The sequence below is a fragment of the Fulmarus glacialis genome, unplaced genomic scaffold, assembly GCF_000690835.1.
Source record: "Fulmarus glacialis isolate BGI_N327 unplaced genomic scaffold, ASM69083v1 scaffold16362, whole genome shotgun sequence".
Classification (NCBI taxonomy): Eukaryota; Metazoa; Chordata; class Aves; order Procellariiformes; family Procellariidae; genus Fulmarus; species Fulmarus glacialis.
Window position 1 is genome coordinate 12,935 of NW_009197352.1, and position 21,024 is coordinate 33,958.

General features: G+C 49.4%; 1 protein-coding gene across 4 annotated transcripts in view; it reads right to left on the reverse strand.

Annotated features, from left to right (window-relative positions):
- Window positions 1–1,152: 1,152 nt before the first annotated feature.
- Window positions 1,153–21,024, reverse strand: part of HOMER3 (homer homolog 3 (Drosophila)) — a 23,060-nt gene continuing 3,188 nt past the window's right edge. The window contains exons 1-9 of one of the 4 annotated variants that reach the window (XM_009572517.1): window positions 14,586–14,599; window positions 12,381–12,537; window positions 11,307–11,438; window positions 10,764–10,871; window positions 7,178–7,299; window positions 6,113–6,269; window positions 4,105–4,215; window positions 3,075–3,155; window positions 1,153–2,219 (exon numbers count right to left, since the gene is read on the reverse strand). In XM_009572517.1, coding sequence (XP_009570812.1) covers window positions 2,031–2,219; window positions 3,075–3,155; window positions 4,105–4,215; window positions 6,113–6,269; window positions 7,178–7,299; window positions 10,764–10,871; window positions 11,307–11,438; window positions 12,381–12,537; window positions 14,586–14,599 — 1,071 coding nt within the window. In that variant the 3' untranslated portion in view covers window positions 1,153–2,030. Of the gene's footprint in view, window positions 2,220–3,074; window positions 3,156–4,104; window positions 4,216–6,112; window positions 6,270–7,177; window positions 7,300–10,763; window positions 10,872–11,306; window positions 11,439–12,380; window positions 12,538–14,585; window positions 14,600–21,024 lie in introns of those variants that run through there. The other 3 variants (XM_009572519.1, XM_009572518.1, XM_009572520.1) reach the window with 3 other exon arrangements.

Genomic DNA, 21,024 nt, shown 5'->3' on the forward strand with positions numbered 1-21,024 from the left:
CAACTTACTTTCTCCCATACTCTCAAATCCCACCCTCCTCCCTCCACATTGCAGTGACGGAGACGCAAACCAAACACACCTTTCTTGGAGCTGATCTCTATTTCAAAAGAAGGCTGCTCCTGTAGGAATAAAATATGAACACTGGCATGGGGTGGTAAACAAGTCCCTAGAAATTTTTGCCACCCACTTACTTCCTTCCCTTCTTAAATACCCTGAAACAAATATTACTACAGTAGCTCCAGCCCCATACAGTTGTGAGAACTTCATGCAAAAAAAAAAAAAAAAAAAAAAAAAAAAACAAAAAAAAAAGTAAAAACCAACAACAACAAAAAAACCCAACTCCAAAACAGAAAAGCCCTTCCCTGGCTATGTAGGTCTGGAAATCTCGATGTTTCCTCATCACCCCTGGGAGAGGGAAGGGCTTTGCCTAGACACAATCCAGCACAGAGTCACCAGCACCTCTCCACTCCAGCAGATTCCCAAGGTGCCAGACCTAATCCTGCCCTGACTTGCAGGCAGTGCATGGAACTGTGGGTTCCTCTCGTGGTCACCAGGTGAGTGAAAGGAGAGGCAGGCCCTGAGGAGCTGCACTGCCTTACACAGGTCTGCTGAGGTTCGGCTGGGTGAGGAGAGGGCAGTACTTGGCAGCCAGTGCTTGCTAAGTACCAGAGTTTCTGCAGACCTGTGAAACATTCCCAGGATTACTGCTGTCTTTGCCTAACTTATAGCGGCAAAGAGGGCAAAAAAACAACAAAAAAATCCAAATCCATCAACACTCCTGTAAGGTTACTAACTACTTCTACACAGACACTGCTTCGTCACTCAGCACAGAGCTAAGCATGCTCCTAGGTAACTACTGGGGCGCAGCGGGCGCCGTGGGGGGGACATAACTTTCCAGGTTTCTGTGGTGCCTCCCTCAGGCCTTGCTCAATTCCTATTACTAGACAACATCTACGGTAACTCACAAACTTCCCACAGGCCCCACAGGGCACCAGTCCCAGCATGCTCCAAACGCCTCCTGTTCTCTGGCCAAGCATGGCAAGCTGGGACCCGTACCCTCCACAAGGAATACTGCTCGGCTGACACGGAGCAGGACATCTCTGTGGACTGTTTCCCAATAAAAAAAGAAAAAAGAAACCAAGAGCAACTGCGATTTGCTCCATTTAATTTCAATTAACTGCAGCCCTTAGAGGCCGGGAGAGATGCCAATCTAGCAGTTTGTTGGCCATCCCCTCAGGGATGTCCCATTTCTCAAATGCCCCTTTCCCAACCAAGCCTCTACTCTTCTCAGCTTAAAGGAGTTTTAACAAGTCATTAAATCCCACTGTGTTAAACTAATAAGAGCTTTAAAACCTGCAGTTCCTTTTCCTCTGGAGGATATGACTGAACACTGGAAAGGACACACGGTCAGGCAAGCACCCTTCTCTGCAGTGGGGACTCTGCTACCTCTGGAAGCTCCTGACAGTGACCAGGGTTACTGGATCCTGTTAGAAAGACACGATGTAGTTAGGGCTGGGGAAGAGGAAAAGGAGCAACTGTTGTCCTCCGTGTGCTAGAACTTCTCCTCCCTCCCTAGGTGGGGAAACAGGCAGCTTATTTGCAAAAGGCAAGTGGTTTCCTAAAAAACTACTGAAAAAACGCGAAGGCTGCTCAGCCCCTTCCCCTAGAAAACTGTAAAAACATTGGAGACACAGTGTGGCAGCAGGGAGGCTGGGAAGGCAGCACAGGGACAGCTGCTGTCTCTGGACCATGCCACAGCCACGGCAGGGTCCAGAGAGGTCTGGCTGTGACTTGTAGATGCTCCCTGTAGAGGATTCAGGAGCTCAGGTCCTCTCTGCCCTCTCTCTGGGTGTTCAGTGGGCAGTAAGTGGCTGCGGCTGGTCTCCACACTGTCCAGGCAGCTGCTGGTATGTTGGCATATCCTGCCCGAACAGACCTCGAGGCTGTTCTGTGACTGTAATTGCTGTCAGTGACCAGTCCCAGCTCAGGCTCCCCTCCTCTGGAGGTGTCTCCTTTGAGTGTGCTGCTGCTCAGTTGCTCTCTACCAGCTTGGCTAGTCCCTGACGGATCTCGCTGAGCTCAAATATCTTCACATCCATTATCTCTGCCACCTTGGTGACCTCATTCTGGATCTTCTCCCTCTCAGCCAGGGTCTCTGCCAGCGTCTGCTCAGCAAGGTGAAGGCGTCGCTCCAGTTCTGCATTGCATGCCTCCAGCTCCTGCCAAAGGACACAAGTGCAGTGAGGTGGCTGCCCCAGCACTGATACACGCTGCTCTCAGACCACCACCCTTATCTCCACAAAACAGTCCTGCTAGCACCCCAGCGCCAGGCCACCCACACCCAGCCAGCCCACTCTCCATCAGCTCTTTCACTGAAGGACCTCCCTATCTTGAGCCACAGCACCCCGGCATGCACACGCATGTGAGCACATGTTCCCCAAACCCAGGCATCTGCCCATGGTTTGCAAAGGTGTATCAATGCAGATCTCCTCACATGCCTATCATCTCCATTTGATGTTTGGAGGTATTTTTCTGCCGTGGAAGTCAGTGCTGTATATGGGGCTGAGCCCTGCAGCAGATCCCCTTGTTCAGTAGCTCGGAGGTAAACACAGGCAGGCAGTGCCCCCAGAGACTGCACAACAGATCGTGCTTCCATCTGTGTCCTTGCCCTGAGGTGCAGAGCAGCTTGCATCCCTCCTGCCAGCCAGAGTCAGAGCTCTGCTCCCCAGCCACCCCTGTCCATCCAGCAAGCTAAGTAGAACTTCAGAGAGATGGAGGGTCACAGGACATCACAGGTCCTGCTCCAGTCCCATGTCAGGGGCTACTGCAAGCACTACAGGAGAGTACATGATGGCTGGGTTTGCTATTGCCTGCTGATTGTGCCCCTTATTGTATCTCTGAGGGATACAGGGAGGGTGGAAGAAGGCAGAGACATAGCCAAGGACCTGTTCCCATCATCCAGAGGCAGAGATAGGCATGGCAGCTCTGCGGCATTCACTCTTTGGCTCAAAGGAGAAATGGGGACAGATCCCTCTATTCCGAGTGCACAGGTGTCCCAAATCTGCCATTCTTACCTGCAGCTTCTGCAGTGTCTCCTCACGCTCACCCTCTGCTTCCCATCGGCCACACTTCTGGCTCTTTAGCATCTGAATCTCCTAAAACACAAGGAGGAAGAACATCACGTCAGACCCACTCCTGTCCCAGTGGGACCAGCTCCCACCACATACTCCAACCAAGGCCTGTTCCCTCTCTCCAAGGATCACATAACCACACTCAGCTCCAAATTTTAATACCTCCCTTTCTAACCTTCTACTTCTGCTGTACCTGCTGCCTCCCTAAGCTGTTAGTCCCTAATCAAGATGACTGGCTGAGTGTCAGCAAGGTTCAGTGGTCTCTGCACCCTGCTGCATCCTTGCTCAAGATCACATCCCAGGCTCTTGGGGCCAGGGTCCCTGCTCAGCTATTGGGTGAAAGCCTTTGCACACCTTTGCCTTGCCCCAGCGTTTTTCCTCTAGCCTGAGTAGCTCTGGGGAGGGAGGAGAGATCTCTTCTCACTAAGGATCAGGAACCCCAAAACACCTCCCCTCCCCAATCCCTGCTTTGTGGCTCCAACCCTGAGGCTCTGTCCACCCACCCTGCTGAAGCACAGCCACCAGAGAGCCTGCAGATGTGCAAATCAGAGATTCTCTCCACATCTCCCCTCCTTCACAGCCTCTGTAATTAAAACTCTGCTTTAAATCATTCTTTTAAATGCAGTGAAAGCGAGAAGCAATTACTACACTAGAGGCTAACTGCAGCTGCAGATGGCTGAGAGGGGAAGGGGTAAGACAACATCCCTGCTGTTTGTGCAGTGTCCAAGACTCTCCACTGAAGGCTATTTGCAGGGGAAACTCCCAGCACTTGACTCTCACTCAGCTTTGCCTCTCTGAGAAGGCAGACTACTGAGGGGGCTTTGCTGGCTTATGGAGGCTCCTGGCTTGCATAGGCAGCATGTGCAACAGCACGAGAGGCCCTCTGATCTCATACAAGCTGTAGTGACAGACAGGGTGTGGTGATTGACAGGCCACCTAGCTTCAGGCTTTACTCTGCTTTGTGGAGTATTACCTCGTCTTTAGCCTTGATCAGTATTTCCAGCTCCTCCAGGGTTTGGCTCAGATCTTCCTTGTTGTTCTCACTGGAGGAATCGTGAGCACTCTGTGACTCCAGCTCTGCTACCTACATGGAAGGAAGCACAGGGAAGGCGCGCTCAGAGATATAGGAATGTCCTGACACCTTATCACCCACAGTCATTCTCTGTCATGTTTTGGCTTCCTTGCAAACCCAACCAGGCTTACAACAGGACAGCAGCTCCCACCCTGGGGCTGTAAGGAAAAAATTCTCTCCTCCTGCTCTGCATAGATCACGCACAGAAACACATTGTGGCAAAACTCTGTCTATGTCTCCGCTTTCTCCTGCAGTCTTGCACTTCCAGCAAAGCCTGACTGGCGGACATCAAGCACATGAGCCTACAACCCATAAAGATGGCTAGATCCAGCTCCATTTACATCCCTGGGCAGAGATTGCCGCGGGCAAAGGAGTTACTTCAGCTCAACCACAGCAGAGCTGGGAGGAAGGGTTTGCCCAAGCGTGCTCCCCATTCCTGAAAAATTCAGCCCAATGGCTTAGATTATTCATGAAAAGGATTCATTTTTAAAAGCTCATCAGAAGGTCTGCAGCAGCTATTGCTGGGGCCCAAGCTCTCACAGTGCCTGCACTGAGCTCTACAAGTGCAGCTCCAGCGATGGGTACTCTCACATAGCCAGGGCTCGGACCCTGGTGTGACACTTTCCCATGAGCAGGGGCAGCAGGGCAACACTGGTTGGATTGGGCCTCTGCCAGGGTCCATGTAAACAGTGGTTGTGACCTGTCAGGCTCACAGGGTCATGCCCAGAATCAACCAGCTCTGGTCCCAAAATGCTCCGGTTTAGGGACAATAACCTAGACGTTTCACCGAGTTACAGTTTCTCCTGTGATTCTGCAGAAGTCCCCAGTGGTTGCCTTTCACCAAAGGCTCACGAAATCCTCACTCCTAGCTCCTGGCTGTAAGAACAGCCACCAAAGCTGAGTATGCACAGAGCAATGGCAGGGAAAAGGCAGCTCATCCCAGCCAGCCCCCAAAACCACACATATACCTATGCACAACCAAGATCTCTGCTATACCTAGGGCAGGCTCCTCCTGCAGAGGAGAAAATTTGTTCTGTGCAGCTCTTTTACTGTCTGACTCCAGCACTGAGAATTAGCAATGGGCACAGTGAGTCCTGGGGGACGGCTGTTTACTGCACAGACTGGCCACACAACAGCCATCAAGTAGAAACAGCTGTTAATTGCTATAAATCCCTGCTGTCTTTTGAATGAGCTATCTAGAAGTGAAATGGCTTTATGCCTTCTTCTCCAGGGCTCCAGAGTCCTTTCCCAGCCAAACCCTAGCTGTCCTAAAACCCTTTCCCAAATACTCTGCAGTTCTTCCCTCCCAACAAACCCAGCCGTGTGACTGTCACTCCTCTGCCCAGATGCACACAGGCCTCCTCAGTTGATCTGTGATCTCCCTGATATTACGTAGGTCAAAAGATCCTATTATTCCAACCGAATAAGGGCTTGTTTGTACTGCGCCACCCGGGTTTCATGATGTTGCAGCTTGGACTCGAGCTAATTATAGCAGATAGAGCAATCTTCATCCTTCCTGTCAGCAGCCAGAAGATTGCTCTGATGCCAGGCTCAGGGGGGACACAGGCCTTACTCAGTATTGCTGGCAGCTGGGAACTACCCCCAGAAAATCTGAAGGGAAGCTGGTATTCTTTGACTTTGTGCCCTGGTTTCCTCCCTTTATCCACAGGGACTCAGCACACCCCCAACTTGCTCTGCAAAAAAACAGGAGCTCTCGTAAGAGCTCCCTAGTTACATGGCCTTATTCCCTGACATGTTTTCCCTGCCAGGCTCATGCAGCATCCTGGATTTCCTTCTCATCTCCTGCTGACACCCAGGGAAACTGATGGGAGAACGGGGTCAAGGGCACCATCTGGCTCTAGGACAGGGCTTCCTCTGACCTGCTCTGCAAGGGCCCTCCTGTGCTCACCCGCTGCCGCAGCGTTTCTGTCTCCTCCTGATAAGCAGCCAGCTGCTTCTTCCACTGGTCCACGTTGGCGTTGGCTTCATGGAGAGCAGCCACAAGCTTGTTGTTGTTGTCCTGGAGGCTGAAGAATTCAGCCTCCCACTGGACCTCACTCACCGAACTGTGTGAGAGAACAGGGGAAGTGTGCAGGAGAGCGTAAGAGCCTCAGCATGAAAGTTTCTTCCCCCAGTGCTGAAACATGCACTGAAACTATGCTCTTGGAAGTGCTGGGCAGTTCCCTGTTTTCTATTTGGCTTTCATATCACTTCCCAAATGTAAATGCTTCTTCCAGCCCTGAATCTGCATCTCTTTCTTTTATCCCTGGATAATATTTGACTTTGAGGCCATGCGTGCTTGCTTGAAACTGCAGAAACCACATTGTAAGATTAATGGGGTGGGGGGTGGGGGAGATACAGCTACTATAAAAGAGCTTTGCAACGTGGGACTGTGAATCCATTTTTAAAATCTTTGTTAGATCCGAGTTTGCTTTGAATAAAACCCTACCACCCCAGACTTAGCAGAAGGTAGCAAAGGACACTTGCTTTTGATTTAAAAATATTCTAAGTGTTCAGCTGGGAGCTCAACGGGAGCCACAGGGCAGGATCCAGTCCAGAGTCCTTTGAACAGACAAAGAACGGAAGCAGCAGGGACTTTGCTGGAATCGTCACGGGAATTAACACAAATGCAGCCCTGGGCCAGCTGGAAAAGTGTGAACATCTTCAGGTATCACAAACTAGTGATCTGTAGATAACTGGCATCAACTCATCCCTGCTGTGGGCATAAAGCATTCTCCTTCCCACGCCACGTGAACAGCAGATTTCACCTCCAAGCAGGAATAACCTTCTGCTGGGGAAAAGGGGAAATTGGTACAGTGGAGGGTTCGAGCAGCAGCGGACATGGGGCATTACTTGGCTACCTAAAGAAGTAGCGTTGGGTCAAAAGCATTTGGGATGACAGGGACATGCACCAAATCATGACAGAATAGACAGTTTAGGAGTCAGGAGCAGAGAGCACTTGTGGCAGCCTCACCCTTCTGAAAGCATCTTCTTCAGCCGTTCCTTCTCTGTTGTTATCTCAACATCAGCACTTTGGCTCCGGAATAGTTTATCTTCTCCTGGCCCATTGGAGCTGATGATGGGGCTGGGAAGAACCTGGGGGATGAGGAAGAGGTGGTTATCACACAGCAGTGAAGACAGGCCATGTGGCCACAAGGTCTCTGCAAACTCATTCGCAGCCCGGGTTCACAGGGCTAGTTCTCAGTCCCCGCACTCTTGTGAGAAACACTGGCTTTCAGTCCTAACTCTTACGTAGTGCTGTGCTTGCCTACATGACAAGGGGTGGCAAAGATCCTCATGTATGGCTCAGCAGCACCAGTCATGGCATAGTGATGACTTTGGAAGCTATGCAGACACAGGGCTTTCACTTGGATAGGCAGGTTAGTGCTTAGCTCCAGCAGCTGCCCTGCTGCCATGTCCTCCCTTTCCCTGTCTCCATGACATGCTGGGGCAGCGATCCCAGTGCACAGACACCCTGAGCAGGTGGGCTCACAGCTTGCACACACCAGCTATTCCTCCCTCCCGACTTGAGGTACTAAATTCTCTGGCCCGCAACTTCCCCGTGACAAATGCCAGCGATGTTACAGCCTGTAACCCAAGTCCCGCGGCTGTGCACAACACTCCGAGCTGCTCAAGCTGGCCGTTTCAGGGTTTTGCTGAATTCTTAATAGGATTTTCTTGCTGGTTCTCAGAGCAGTGGAAAGACGTAGTAAACTCTAAACACAGACCTGCCAGGCCACCTGGGTTCAGTCACAAGTCCAGCTTCTATACCTCGAATTAAGACACCAGGTCCATTGGAATAGTGTTTCTCAGGCTCCAGGGAGGAAAACTCTGCTACTGCTCAGATGACTGTGGCACCCATTCTCCAAAGGTGTGGGAGAAGAAACTCACAGCCCCTGCACCAAAGTATACCTTTCTCTATGGCTCCATATTCTTGCGTACATCAGAGCTAGCAGAGACAAACAATTCGTCCTCCCAGGCTGGAGGGAACTGACAGTGGAGCAGAGATGAATATGCAGAAGCCAAAGCAGACTTTACATCCTCCAGCCCCTCCAGAAGACCCTGTCTGCATGGTCTCCTCTCACAGCAGGGAAGAAGGTTGGCACTGACAGGGCAAACTGAGCTATAAAAAGACTCTCCGAGCAATGAGTCTCTGGGATCCTAAGTTGGAGGCTGTGAGACCAGGTGGCTGGTGAGCCTGCTGGAGTTGATAGGTAGCCCTCAAATGCTTGTGGTAAGGACAGCCACCTGCCTTCGGAGTCGGCTGACATCTATAAATAGAGCCAGGCAGGGCCTTGAGATGTATTGAACACCAGCTTCAGGAAGCCTTCCAAAGTGATTGAGAAGAGAGACCTGCAAAACACAACCCTGCCTCACCTTTACCACAAGGTGCGGAAACTGAGGCAGGGAAGGGGCAGAAGTTTCCTGTTCTGGTGTGTTGAGCCCCTGTGAGTCCAACTGAAACTGATAACAGTTGAAGATGCTCCACACTGTTTTGTTGCTTACATTATACTCTGTGATGGGGATGCTAAATGGGATGGGGATTGGCCTAGAAGGTACTAGAGGACAGAAGAGAGCTGCTGTCCTGGGATTTCCCCAGCTTTGAAAATCTGAAGCCTAAGTAAACTTAGATGCAGAAAATGAGGGAGCCCTGATTTAATTGCAGGAGACAGATATGCTCTCTGCTCACTTGCAAAGAGAAACACAATCAATTATTCAAGGATGAAGCTCATGTTTGAAGCTCTACTAATGTAGAGACTGCGAATCAGGGACAGTGGGAGAAGGGATGATGGGCTGATGTATGTACAGGCTGCGAAAGGCAGGACAAGATCTGCATCCCCACATGGCAGGGGACACTGCATGTGTCACTGTGTCAGCACGCTGGCCGCCGGATGGCTGCAGGCAGGGGCCGTGCATGCTTGTGTCCAAGCTCTCCCACCAAGAGACGAGGCAGGCTGAATGGGAAGAATGAGCGTGGCAGTTTTAGCGCTGCTGAGTCAGGTAAGAAGAATGAACAAAGCCTTAGGCCACTTCCCTGATCTGTGTTTAACCTTCACATTCTGACCTCCTCATCCCTTCTGTTGCAAGTTGCCATCGCAGCATAGGTAAGATGAACGTGTCCTTTTGTGGCACCTGATGAGTTCTGCCTGGTGTAAACAGGATAAGAGGGAGTATCTCTACTGGCCAGGGGAGCTAGGAGATGGAAGCTGCAGCTGGCCATAAATCTCTGTCTTGGGCAATTATTACTGACCAGAGTCTTTTACCTAAAACTTTGGTTCTGCTATGAATGCTCTACTCTACTCCCCTCTTAATTTGCCACCCATTAGGATGGGGCTTAGAGTTTCCAGGAGCCAAAAGCTAGGCAGATTTTCCCCATTTTTCCACCCCACATGACATTTCCAGTCTCTGCAGAGCCACCGCCTCCACCTCCCCCTCTTTTTCCTGCAGGCCAAGGTACTGTTCACACTCCCTCCTCCTCCTCTGCTGCCACTCCATCTGTACTCAGCCCAGAGAACGCAGTGTCCTCCATCCTACAGCTCCTCTCCTACTGCCAGGAGCTCTGGGAAATGCAGAGTCACCTCTGGAGTGAACTATTGGGGAGGGCAACTTCACCATCAGCACTGAACTGCTTCACCATGGGAAAAAGCAGGGTAGAGTTCTCCACAGCTTATCCTCTCCCCTCCATCCCACTGCTGCTGGAGTTGGTTCAGCTATACAGGGAGAAAGGTAACAATTGCAAATGCAACACATGCGAGAATGATCTGTGGTGGGCTTAAGCTTTCTGGCTTGGTCTCCTGGGGGAAAGAAAATTGAATGACTCGCTGTCATGCATGCAGTTCTACCTTAGGGGAGAGTTCCCAAGGGAATGGGGGTGATTTCTAGTCTCACAGCACAGCTTCTCTTCCACAGTGGAAATATGACAGAAACAGAACTCTGGCCAGCACTCCTCAGTCACCAGGTCTAAGAAATCACTTTGTCTTTCTATGGGCCCCCATGGACAGCACCATCACCTATCAGAGACACTTGGAGAAGAACCCCCTGCAGCCCCAGAAGAGGAAGAAAAATGGTTGAAAACGCCATGTGTCTTCCTTCTTAAGATCTTCAACCAGGCAACATGCACTCCTGCATGCTACTTGCCTGTTATTGTCACACTGAGCCCAGGGAGAACCAGCAGCTCTAAAGAAAAAAAGAAATGCCACAAACACCACCAAACCAAAAAATCCCAACCACCACAACAAAAAAACCCACACCTCCAGCACGGCTTTATAAGACATCAAATGGTTTTGATAGTTTAACTGGCAAAGCAGGAGGAGTGTGAACCTTCCCAGGAACTCCACTTAAGCACTAATTAGTTAATCTACTTCATGTGTTTCAGTGGAGTGACCTCAGGGCCACAGGTGTCATCAAAATGTGAAGCTCCATCCTGAGTGTCCAGCAAGAAAGCTCTCAGAGAGAAAGGGATGAAAGCAAGAAGTTACTAGAGATCAGCACGGTGGCCATTTTCCCTAACTGTCATCGCTCTACAGTGAGCTTCACTCATGCCTCTTTCCAAGCATTACCTGGTGAGATGTGATATTCAGGGCAGGATTTGTCAGCTCTGTTTTATCCTGGGATTTCTCCCTCGCCAAACGGGCTGCTTCTTTCACTTCCTGGAACTTCTCTGCAAACTAGAGGGGAGCGGAAAAGTCACTCCGGTGCTACGCCAAAATGTGGAACGAACTAGAATTGATGCCTGGGTTACTCCTCCCTTTCCAACTTCACTCAATATGCTTTTTAATTTTTCTTCAACTAACAATAAAATTCAGGGAATAGCCCCTTCCTGCCCCTGCCCATGATTCTGGCACTCAGGGCTGTGGAGTTAGCTAAATAGCAATGACAGAAATTGAGCCCAAAGTCCTAATACAATTTGTGATACTCAAAACACTCTGCAAATATTAAAGCTCTTCCTAGCATCTTTGCATTTTGTGTTAGATTTTAGCACAGTGCGAACAGCTTTACATCAGGTTCCTAAAGTCTTTTCTCCAGAGACTGATCCCCCCTTCAGGGTTTCAGCAACATTCCCCCTGCTAGCATCAGGTTTCTGCCAGCACCTGCAGCATTACCTGGGAGAGATGCTGCTCCGAAGCAAACCCCAACCCATACACTGTATTGGCTCGGCTGTCTGCCCATTGTCCAAATTTCTGGGACGTCTTTGTGAAGGTCATGTTGGGGGTAATAGTGCTGTTGATAATTGCCTGCAGAGAGAGGGAACAATGAGAGTCAGAGAAAACTCCAGCCTACTGCCTTGGGGTGGTGGTGTGGGATTGATCACTATAATCCCTGTGTACTCTAGGAACTAGGGGTAGAAACCTCTGGCTTTTAATCTGTAAGACAATAGTTCAGGCTTTTGGTGACCAAAAGTCTTTCTAGTCTGGCTACATGACATGAACAAATCTCAATCATCTTGTCTACTAGAGGGTGAAAGAATTAAAAAAAAAAAAAAAACAAAAAAAACGCACCTCAGTATCATCAGCTTCCTCCACTGCTGGAAAAGAAGATAAGAGACAGCGTGTCTCTGGGGATTTAGCAACTTTCTGATGTTCTCCATTTTCATGACAAGTAAGAAAAAAAAAAAAAAGAAAGGCTTAAACAGCAGTCAGGACTAGCTATTACGAAACACACTCTGCTGGTTAGGGCAGCAACAAAATATATTGCCTGGGAAGATTGCCGAATCTCTACCATTGGAGGTTTTCAAGAAGTAGTCAGAAAAATGCCTATCAAGAACAGTTTAGGGAGAGTTAATCGTGTTTTGTGGAAGTGACTGAACAGACTACCTCTGAGACTCCCTCAACCTCTGTCTGTCATTTCATTATATCTACAGGGGTTGGTTTTAGCACAGGATAAAGGCTCTCAGAAAAAGCTTGTGTTTTGCATGCGCGGGGGGTGGGAAAAGAGTGGGGCAGGGAGGACAACATCAGACCCTAGGACACATTTTTCATCAGCACGGATTCTAGTGTCTAACACTAAATACACTTGAGCATGGAGGCAGTGTTTTACCTTCCATTCCCTGCAGTGAAGATTTGCCCATGCTGAGAACTGACCAACATGACACCAAAAACATGAACACCAGAACAGACTCTGGCTGGAGAAAAAACCTGCTGTTAAACTGTGTGATGCTGTCAGCAAATGCCCCCTACCTTGGTGCCCCCCACGCTGATGATCCGGTACACATTGCGTGTGGCATCGTAGAAATAGGAGACAGTCAAAGCGTGCTTGCTGGCAGGGATCCAGTTCCGTTTGGTGGCAGGGTCGATCTGGAAAACATGGGCCCTGGTGCTGAAGATTGGCTGCTCCCTGCAAGAGAAATGAACAGGGCTGTCAGGGCAGAGGGGAAGCTGAGCAACGGGGGAAGTGCATCGACTTCCTGGCACTTGTGTTGCATTATGCACCGCCAGCAGCACTTCTGCTATTCACCTCCTCCCGGGGGATCTGAGATACAAGGTGCTAAGTACTGCAGCCCCCAAGGACGCAGCATCTCTCAACCAGCAGCCCTTCACTGAGCCTCTGTGCAGGGATCAGCAGCTCCCCACTGTCTGGGCTGGTATCATCTAGTGTCCCTTCTTATTACGGGAGTCATGACCCGGGGAGTTCATCATTCCTGTGAGTTGCTTTTCCAAGACCTCTGGGCTTCTCTGTGCTCTCCCCAGGAGCCCTCCACATCCTTGGCACTCTTCTAAAGCCCATTTTAGAAGCTGGGGGACCACTGGCAGATGCCCCTGCAAAGTAAAAACCCACGGTTGTTCCTGTCTCCTATTTGCCCACCATTCAGACAGCATGATGACAGCAGCTTTCACTGCACTAGTGACCTTGGTCTATGAAAATACCCTTGGTACAATAACAAAGCTACCAAGGGTGTTTAACTACAGGTTTAGGTTTTTATTTTCCTCTAGAGCTTCGCTGTCCTCCTCTGCAGACTTCAGACATTTCCAAAGACCACAGCCTGGTCATTCCAGCAATATCAGACTATGCCTTCAGGTTAGTAGATCTTATATGCACATTCACCCAAGGATGGGAAAAAAACTTGCAAGCAGAAGCGCAAATAGGACACCACAATCTCATGTGTGGGGCATACCAGATGGCCCTATACAACACAGTCAGTGTGGCAGAGCTATGCTAATGATTAGGGGTTATATTAGTTTTAGCCTGACTTGAAGCTTTCTTTCACCATCCCTCAGCACTTTAGTGGTCAGTTCATGGCAACTTCACTAGCTATATGATTTCTCTGGTTGCTGTACTATTTGTACTTCATAGGATATCTCCAAGCTGGAGCTCTAGGGAAATGGATGGATGGAGGATGTGTTTGGGATATGAGCACAAAAAGCGCCTTCCCCTCAGCACAGCTCTTCCTCCCTTGACTCATGCTTGGGAAGCGCATCCTGCAGCAAGAGGTCACATCGCAGGATTAAAAGCAAGTCACTTAACAATGAATTAAAGGAAACACTTCACCACACAATGTGCAGCTGCTGCAAGAAAGCACTGAACCAAGCACTGCCTGGATTTTGTAACCAGTAATATCCAAGCTGAAATAAGGAGTTGAATCTCAGGCATCAGGATGTAAGGGTCTAAACCAGCCCCTTCTTAGCATCCTCTCTGGCTGGTTTTATTCATTCGCAGCCTGTTTTTGGAATGAGATTCAAATTTTCCAGGCTCCACTACAGATACTAAATTTTACATGGATCACATTTCAGGAGGCAGAAAGGAATGTTTCCATGACACAACATTTCAGGTGCATCAGATCTTGGGGTCTTCGTTTGACTTTGACTAAAACCCAAGGCACTGGCCATTGCCACACTCCTTACCCAAACCTAGTGAAATCTGATGTGATGGGAAACATCCCACACCCCAATGACAGCTGCAAACACGGCATAGTCACAATCCTGCTACGTGCACGCTCCCAAAATCCAGACATCTATATTTCCTCCCCATTCCAAGTCCTCACAGCTGCAATGAGCAGACCTTCCCATCAATCCAAAGACAACTGTACTTGGTGCTTCCTGAACCCATCACCAAAACTTAGGAAGGAAATAAAATGCTCCCTGCTACCTCCCAGTTTCAAGCCTGTTCCCAGATTACAGCCCTGACTCAGTTCTCTTGTTCAGAGACAGACTGCACGAGGGTCTAAACCCCTTCTCGGCATCCTCTCTCGCTGGTTTTATTCATTCAGTCTGTTTTTGGAAGGAGTTTCAAATTTTCCAGGCTCCACTAACAGATACTAAATTTTACATGGATCATGACTTACCCTTTGAGACACAGTATCTACATAGTAGGGAAAAACTAATGTTTCTGCACCTTAACTCCCAAGTCCTGAGCTACTGTCAGAAAGAACAGAGGAAGGACATTACCTAGTTGTTGACATTTGTTAGTAAGTGTAAAACAGACTACAGGCCAGTGGAGTTAGTACGCGTCTCTCCTCCAACAGCTTCCTTCTCAGGTCTCCTAGCTGGACTGAGGCTCCTTTTTGGTTTTGCCTCCACAGTGATTCATTTCCTAGCGATGGAAAAGTCAGCTGTTATTTATCACACAGAGCACAGACAGAGCATTCAACTAAGGCAGCGTTTAGGGGCTTCGTTTGTCCCAAACTCACAAAGCTTGTAATTTGTAATGATTTCTCATCAAACCAAACAAGTTTTCTTCCCTGTCATGGGAGATAATTGGGTGAGCTGTGTAACTGGCGTAAATCCCTTCAGCAGCAGGCGCTGGCTGTTGGGAGAGGGCCACAGAGGAGCCTGGAAGGCTCTAGTGTTTCCAGTCACACACACGTGATGCTGGCTGCATGACGGAAAACCCTCCTCAGAGATCACCCCTCACACGCACAGCAGCTATTCCTGTGCTCACTATTCATCAGCGAGGTCTGCACCCAGAGTCAATGGAAACCATCCTGCTGACTGCAGCAGGTTTCAGACCAAGTGATCTTTCAAACAGCCCCCTGCCATGCACCCTGACGGAGCTCTCTGACATTCCTGGAGATAACCCTTCTCTGCCCGCAGGGATGGGGTTTGCAGCCACACCTGAGAATTCACCCACCAGGTGCACTCCCTGCCCTGTGCTCCACGGAGCCAGGCACGATCCCAGACCCCAGCAGCAAGGAGCCCCTGTGACTGCCCTATGCTGTCTCCCCGTGACATGCGAGACAGCTGTGCTATTCATTTGCTTTGTAAATTAGTCTCTCCAGTAAATGGTCCCCACGCTGCTCTCCCCCATATCAACTGAGACTGCATATCTCACAAAGGGAGCAAAAGGGTAAGAAAGTGAATTTGCACGATGAAGGATGCCTGTAGAAGGGGTAGAGAGCCCAGATCTCCCAGCCTCTCTGCTAAGTCTGCCTTCAAGCAAGTCAACTTTGAGTATCTTAATACTTGGAAAACCCCACTGCCTTCCTACTGATCACTCCAAGACAGGAGAGGCTCAGGAGGCCACTCAGATGTCAACTGTCCTGTAATTACAGTGTCACTAACCACAAACGCCAGCATTACTTTCCTTCTGAGCACCAGGAGTAGAAAATAAACTGCCACTGGAAGGCCCGTCAGACAGAAGAAAAGCCCGTCCTCACAGGGGTTAGCTTATGCTTTTTCCACTCGAATGAGGCTGACTTGGCTGCTCCCTTGCCCAACACACAGCCCCTGGGCATGCATGCTCTTTTCCTGGTCTCAGGTACACTAAAATATGCACTGCTGATGGTGTTGATGGGGAAGGGTGCTCTACTTTTTGTGCCTTCACGTAATCGCTGCTGTCTTGTCACTCCTCATACATTTGTTCGTGCCTTATGGTCTTCCCTGGAGCAACAAAACTCCATGCTGTCTGCAAGAGGTTACAAATGTGAAAGCCTTGCAGACTCTCTGAACAGGCCTGATGCCAGTTACACCAGATGTGCTTTGCTTCCAACAGACAGCAAACTGGCAGCAACAGCGGCAGGGCATGTCAGCAACTTCACCTGCCTGCCTGGTGCCAAGGAGGGAACTCCTGCACCCATCTCCCTCCAAGGGAAGCAAACTATGCAGAATCTCCTGAAATTGTTCATGTCTCCCCTTTCCTCACTGCAAATGGGAACAGTTGCTGCCAACTTGCATGTCCCTAATAATGGCGACTGGAGATTGCTTTACGAGGCCAGCACATTATTGCCTTCTCACAACTACCTGAGTATAGTGCCAGCCTGGCATGGGGACAGCGCTTTCTAGGAAGCAGTTGCTTCAGCTCTGTAGGTAATGCTCAAGGAGAGCTTTATGCTCTGCTTGGGAACACCAGAGATGTTCATGCTCCTTTTGCAGTGCTTGTGCAGGGACAAAAAGTCTTTTGTTTGTTTGTTTTAAATCCATCAAATGATACAAATTGTATCCCGCTAGTACAAGAATTTCATTGTCGAGGATGCTGGCTAGTGTGGAAACCTGCCTTTCAGCACTCACTTACTTGTCTGACAAGGTTAAAGCAAATGCTACAAAACAAAAGCTCTCCTAGAGTCTAAGTGGTGGAGCACAATAGAAAACAGACAGAAAGAGTAGGCAGAAATGCAAGCCAAGAGAGAAGAAAAGCAAGAAAGTCTGCAAATCTTGGGGCACATCTCTAAGAAATCAAAAGTGGTTTATTAAATGGAAAATGCCTCTACCTCACCCTTTAGCAGGAAAGAACCACGGCAGGGTTTGACACAGCTCAGCACAGCTGAGTGGATTAGCAAGGTGGGGACACAGGCAGGACTGCGGGGTAGTGGCGTACGTGCTGAGGGAGGTTCAGAGCAGGAAAAGCACAGGTGCTGAAAGCCAGATCTGAGATGCATGAGCGGAGTAATGTCTGAGGAGCACCCGTCTGCATTCAGCTTGCTTCTGGCCAAGCTGCTGACCTCTTGTTTCCAAATACACTACAAAGCATTTAAAAATAGTCCTGAAAGTGCCTAGGATTCAAACTGTCATGTTCTCTCTCCCGCTACAGCCCTCTTTTCCCCTGTGTTTTAAGTGTATATGCTGGATACACGACATATCCCTAAATGCTGACACTTTTTTTCCTGCTCCCAGCTGGGAGTCCCCATAACAATACAGACATAGCAGTGAAAAGGGCATGTGTAAATAAAACCTCTTACATCCCCCCAGGGCTGTCCTTCGCAGATAATTAAGAAAAACCAAAGCAAATGACTGAAAGGACAAAGATCTGGCTGAGACACAGACATGATCAGCAAGTGCCTGATGGCAACTGGAAAGGATCCAGGTCTCATCGCTGCCAGGATTTGTTCCTAGCCCAGGAGGGAAGGGCAAAATTCAATATCCCACATCCCATAGCTTAAAAATGACCTGTCCCCCATGAATGCTCCCTAACACTGCAGCAGCAGGCTTCCAGCTACCAGGCAAAACCAAGCAACTAAAAGTGAAACGAAGAGATGATCTAACAGATCTAGCTATTCCTAAGGTGTTCTTCACATCAGCAAAGCACCTGGCTCCAGGTGCTTTACTCATGTTTTACTCATGCCTGAGTAAAGACCCAAATGACTCCTCTTGTGGCTTCTCCTTACAGAAAAGATGGAAGAAGGTCACTGGGTGTTTGGGGAAAGACACGTGAATATAGGATATAGATCAATTGTTTCCGATTTGCTCACTGACTGGAGCCTATGACTCAGTGGTCATTAAGACGACATGTAAAACTGCACGCTGGTCTCATTTCCACCTTGGTTCTTATATTATTCCCCTCTCTACAGCATCCAAATTGATTTCTTAATGAATAGCTGCTTATTTCACCATTGCCTCGAGAGCAAATCATTATCTGTCCTCTTAATTTACAGTCTCAGCAGAGTAGCAATGGACAGAGCAGGCCAAAGGGACCGAGTCAGCTAAGGCTGGATGAGGGACCTCATCAGGTTAGGACACACCAATGCACTGCCAAGACCCTGGAGGAGAAGCACGCCCTGCAAGCACTGCCCTGTGCCAAGGAGGTACAGATGGCATCAATTCAGCCCCTTGCACCAGCACCATATTTTACCTCGCAGGGGAACAGCGGGCATAAAAGGTGCCAAAGTCTGCAGAAGACTAAAATCAGCGCTGCCCCCTCTATTCTGTGTGATCTGAACACATATGTCACTGGATCCATGGACTGTCCTTGAGTGTCCTGTCTGGATGTGTGCTCTACCTTCCTCTTTACAGGCACGCGGGCCTCTTCTTAAGTGGGATCTTCTGAAATAACCCAGTGCTGCTACAGAGAGAATGCAACAGAAAGGGAGATGAGTCACCTCCCAAAAAGGCCTCTCCGAAGAGGGACTGCAGCATCTCCTGTTTAGGAGACGGCACCAGGAACTGGTGCCAGGATCACCTCATGATGCACCTGCAATGCATGGGATTGTATGGATCGGTATATACACAGGCATCACAGCAACACAGGCCCACCACGCCGCAGTAAAACAATGTCCAAGCTGAAGCAGAGCTGCTGGGAGCTCAGCTCACCTGCCCTACCTCAGAGCCCATCTTGCACAGAGGGTTCACCACACACATCTACCTATACTTTGAGCAAGCCACCTTTAATCCCTCTGCTAGGTATGTCTTTAATAGGGGGATTTCAGAGAGTCCTCTCTCTAATCCTCACCAGAAAAGTACTCTCAAACCTGCAGACGAGTCTAATAGCGGAACAGAAGTAAAAAGGTGGAGAGATTTTTGGCTTAAGCCACAGGAGTCACAGACAGAGCTGGGAACAGGGCATGTTCCCCACTGCATCCTCCAGCCTCCCACCACGAGGTAATGGCGTACAATCCTCTGAAGAAACATTTCCCATTTTAAGGAATAGCCCAGGTTAAAGGAAGGGACAGAATCTTTGAAAGAGCTGTTCAGCAAAACGTTTATCTCTATGTCTGAATTTCAACAGCACTGTGGCAGCTCCAGTGTTTCACTCCATGCTCGCTCCCTTCTCTCTTTGCCCCACCCCAACTTCAGCTGCCTGTTGGGGTCCTCACACCGCACAGTCTCCTCAGAAAAACTGTATTTCATTGCTTTTACTTTCCCAGGCTATTTCCAATGCAAATAGCACCTCTCTGGGAAAAATCCTGTTTGACAGTTACAGGCTCTCTCCCTTCAGCAGGTTCCTAAACCTGGGCAACTGCTAAAATGCAGCCCCCCTGCCAGACGTCTTTGAAAGGGAGAGAGGGAGAGGAAGAAATCAGGGTTTTATTGTTTGCTTTAGATCTTTTATTGCATCCAGCGACCTCTTTGCTTGATAGCTTCTACATTGGGTGTGGGGAGGCGTCTCTTTCTGACTGCACAGCTGCATTTGACTTACGCTTTGTCCTTGTTCTTCTCTGATTTTCTGTGCAATCTAGATTTTTCCCACTGAGATGCTCTTTATTTTTTTGTTCTCAGTAATTCTCGCCTCACAATCCTGTCTGCCTGCCTGTGACATGCCCATTTAGTTAACTGAATTACGATATCCTGCTCACCTGCCCCCACCCTTTGCTGCACGACCAGAGAGAAGAAACCTTGTTTGCTCTGAAGAGGAAAGCTTTTAGAGTCACCATTCCCCAAATTTATACTACTGTTTCTGTCCTGTTTTCAGTTCCAAAGCGAGGTGTATGACAAAAGAGCAGGATTCAAACCTAGACATAAATATAGAGTTTTAAGAGAGAGATTTGGTGGGTGAGTCCGAGTTCAAAGCACTGCAGAAACACAAATAGTGAATAGGTCTGAGGTTTAGGAATAAAGTCTTCTAGCCACTTACGGCAGCAGCTGGAATGTGCTGGGGAGGCTGAGCTCGGTCCTCATTAACTGCATTTGCCTTGGTGCTCCTGGATGGGGTTCAGTCAAGGGCATCTCTAGGAAGCCCATGTGCTGTTCCCCAGCCTGCACCTCCTCTCGCTCACTGCAGCTTCTCTTTGCAGAGATATTCATTTACTTGTCAGAGAAAGGAGCCTCTCCGCACTTGGGCACAGAGAGGATAATCACTTCAAACACTTTGCATCTAGCCAGTCTGTGGTCCCCCTTCATCTAAAAACCAAACCAAAAATGCCTTGCAAAAAGTCACAGAGTACCAGATCAGCAGAATAAGTTGTTTCTGTGGACCACGGGCACAAGAGTACTCAGCCACAAGGGCATGGAAGGGCTTTGGGGGTGCGATGTTTCTGCTGACAGCAGCAGGATACCTTCAGAGTGCAGAGACCTAGCAACTTATTTTTGCACTGTGCCCTGCGGCTGGGGGGAAAGGCGCTGGGCCTGAATGTCCAGCCACAATGAGCAAGTCCCCAAAAAAGAGGTCGTCTTTTGATAAAAGGCCCATTGCCAGCCACAGCCCGTTCCCAGCTGCTGTGGTGGGAACTTCGCAATTCTCACAGCAATCTTCCCAAAAGTCCTTTCTCTCTGCAAGGTCTGGTTTCCCTGGATGGGTGTTCACAGGGCAGCTTGCGCAGAGCAGAAAGGGGTACGTGAGAGCATGCGAGCACGAAAGATACGTGGCTCAGCTCTGGCGCTCAGCCCACCGCCACGCTGAGTCAGCTGGGAGGCCGTGCTGGCTGCGCCAGGGCCAGGGCTCTCCCTTCTGTTGGATCACCAGCCAGAGCACTCGGCTGTGAGTGCTACAAAGCAGCACGCTCCGGGGTAATTTGAGGGAGGGGGCTGGCCAGGGCAGGGGGGGAAATGTGTTTCAGACCGACAGAGCCCAGTATTTCAAAAAGCAGAACTGGAGCACAGAGAGGGCATGAAAACCAATCTCCTCCTCCTCCTCCACTGCTGTCTGTCTTTGTTTGCTTTTATCTTCCCTCCGCAGCTTGAATAGCTGCTGACTGTATGTCAACGCTGTTTGGGGAAGAAGTGTGGGTTAATGAAAGTC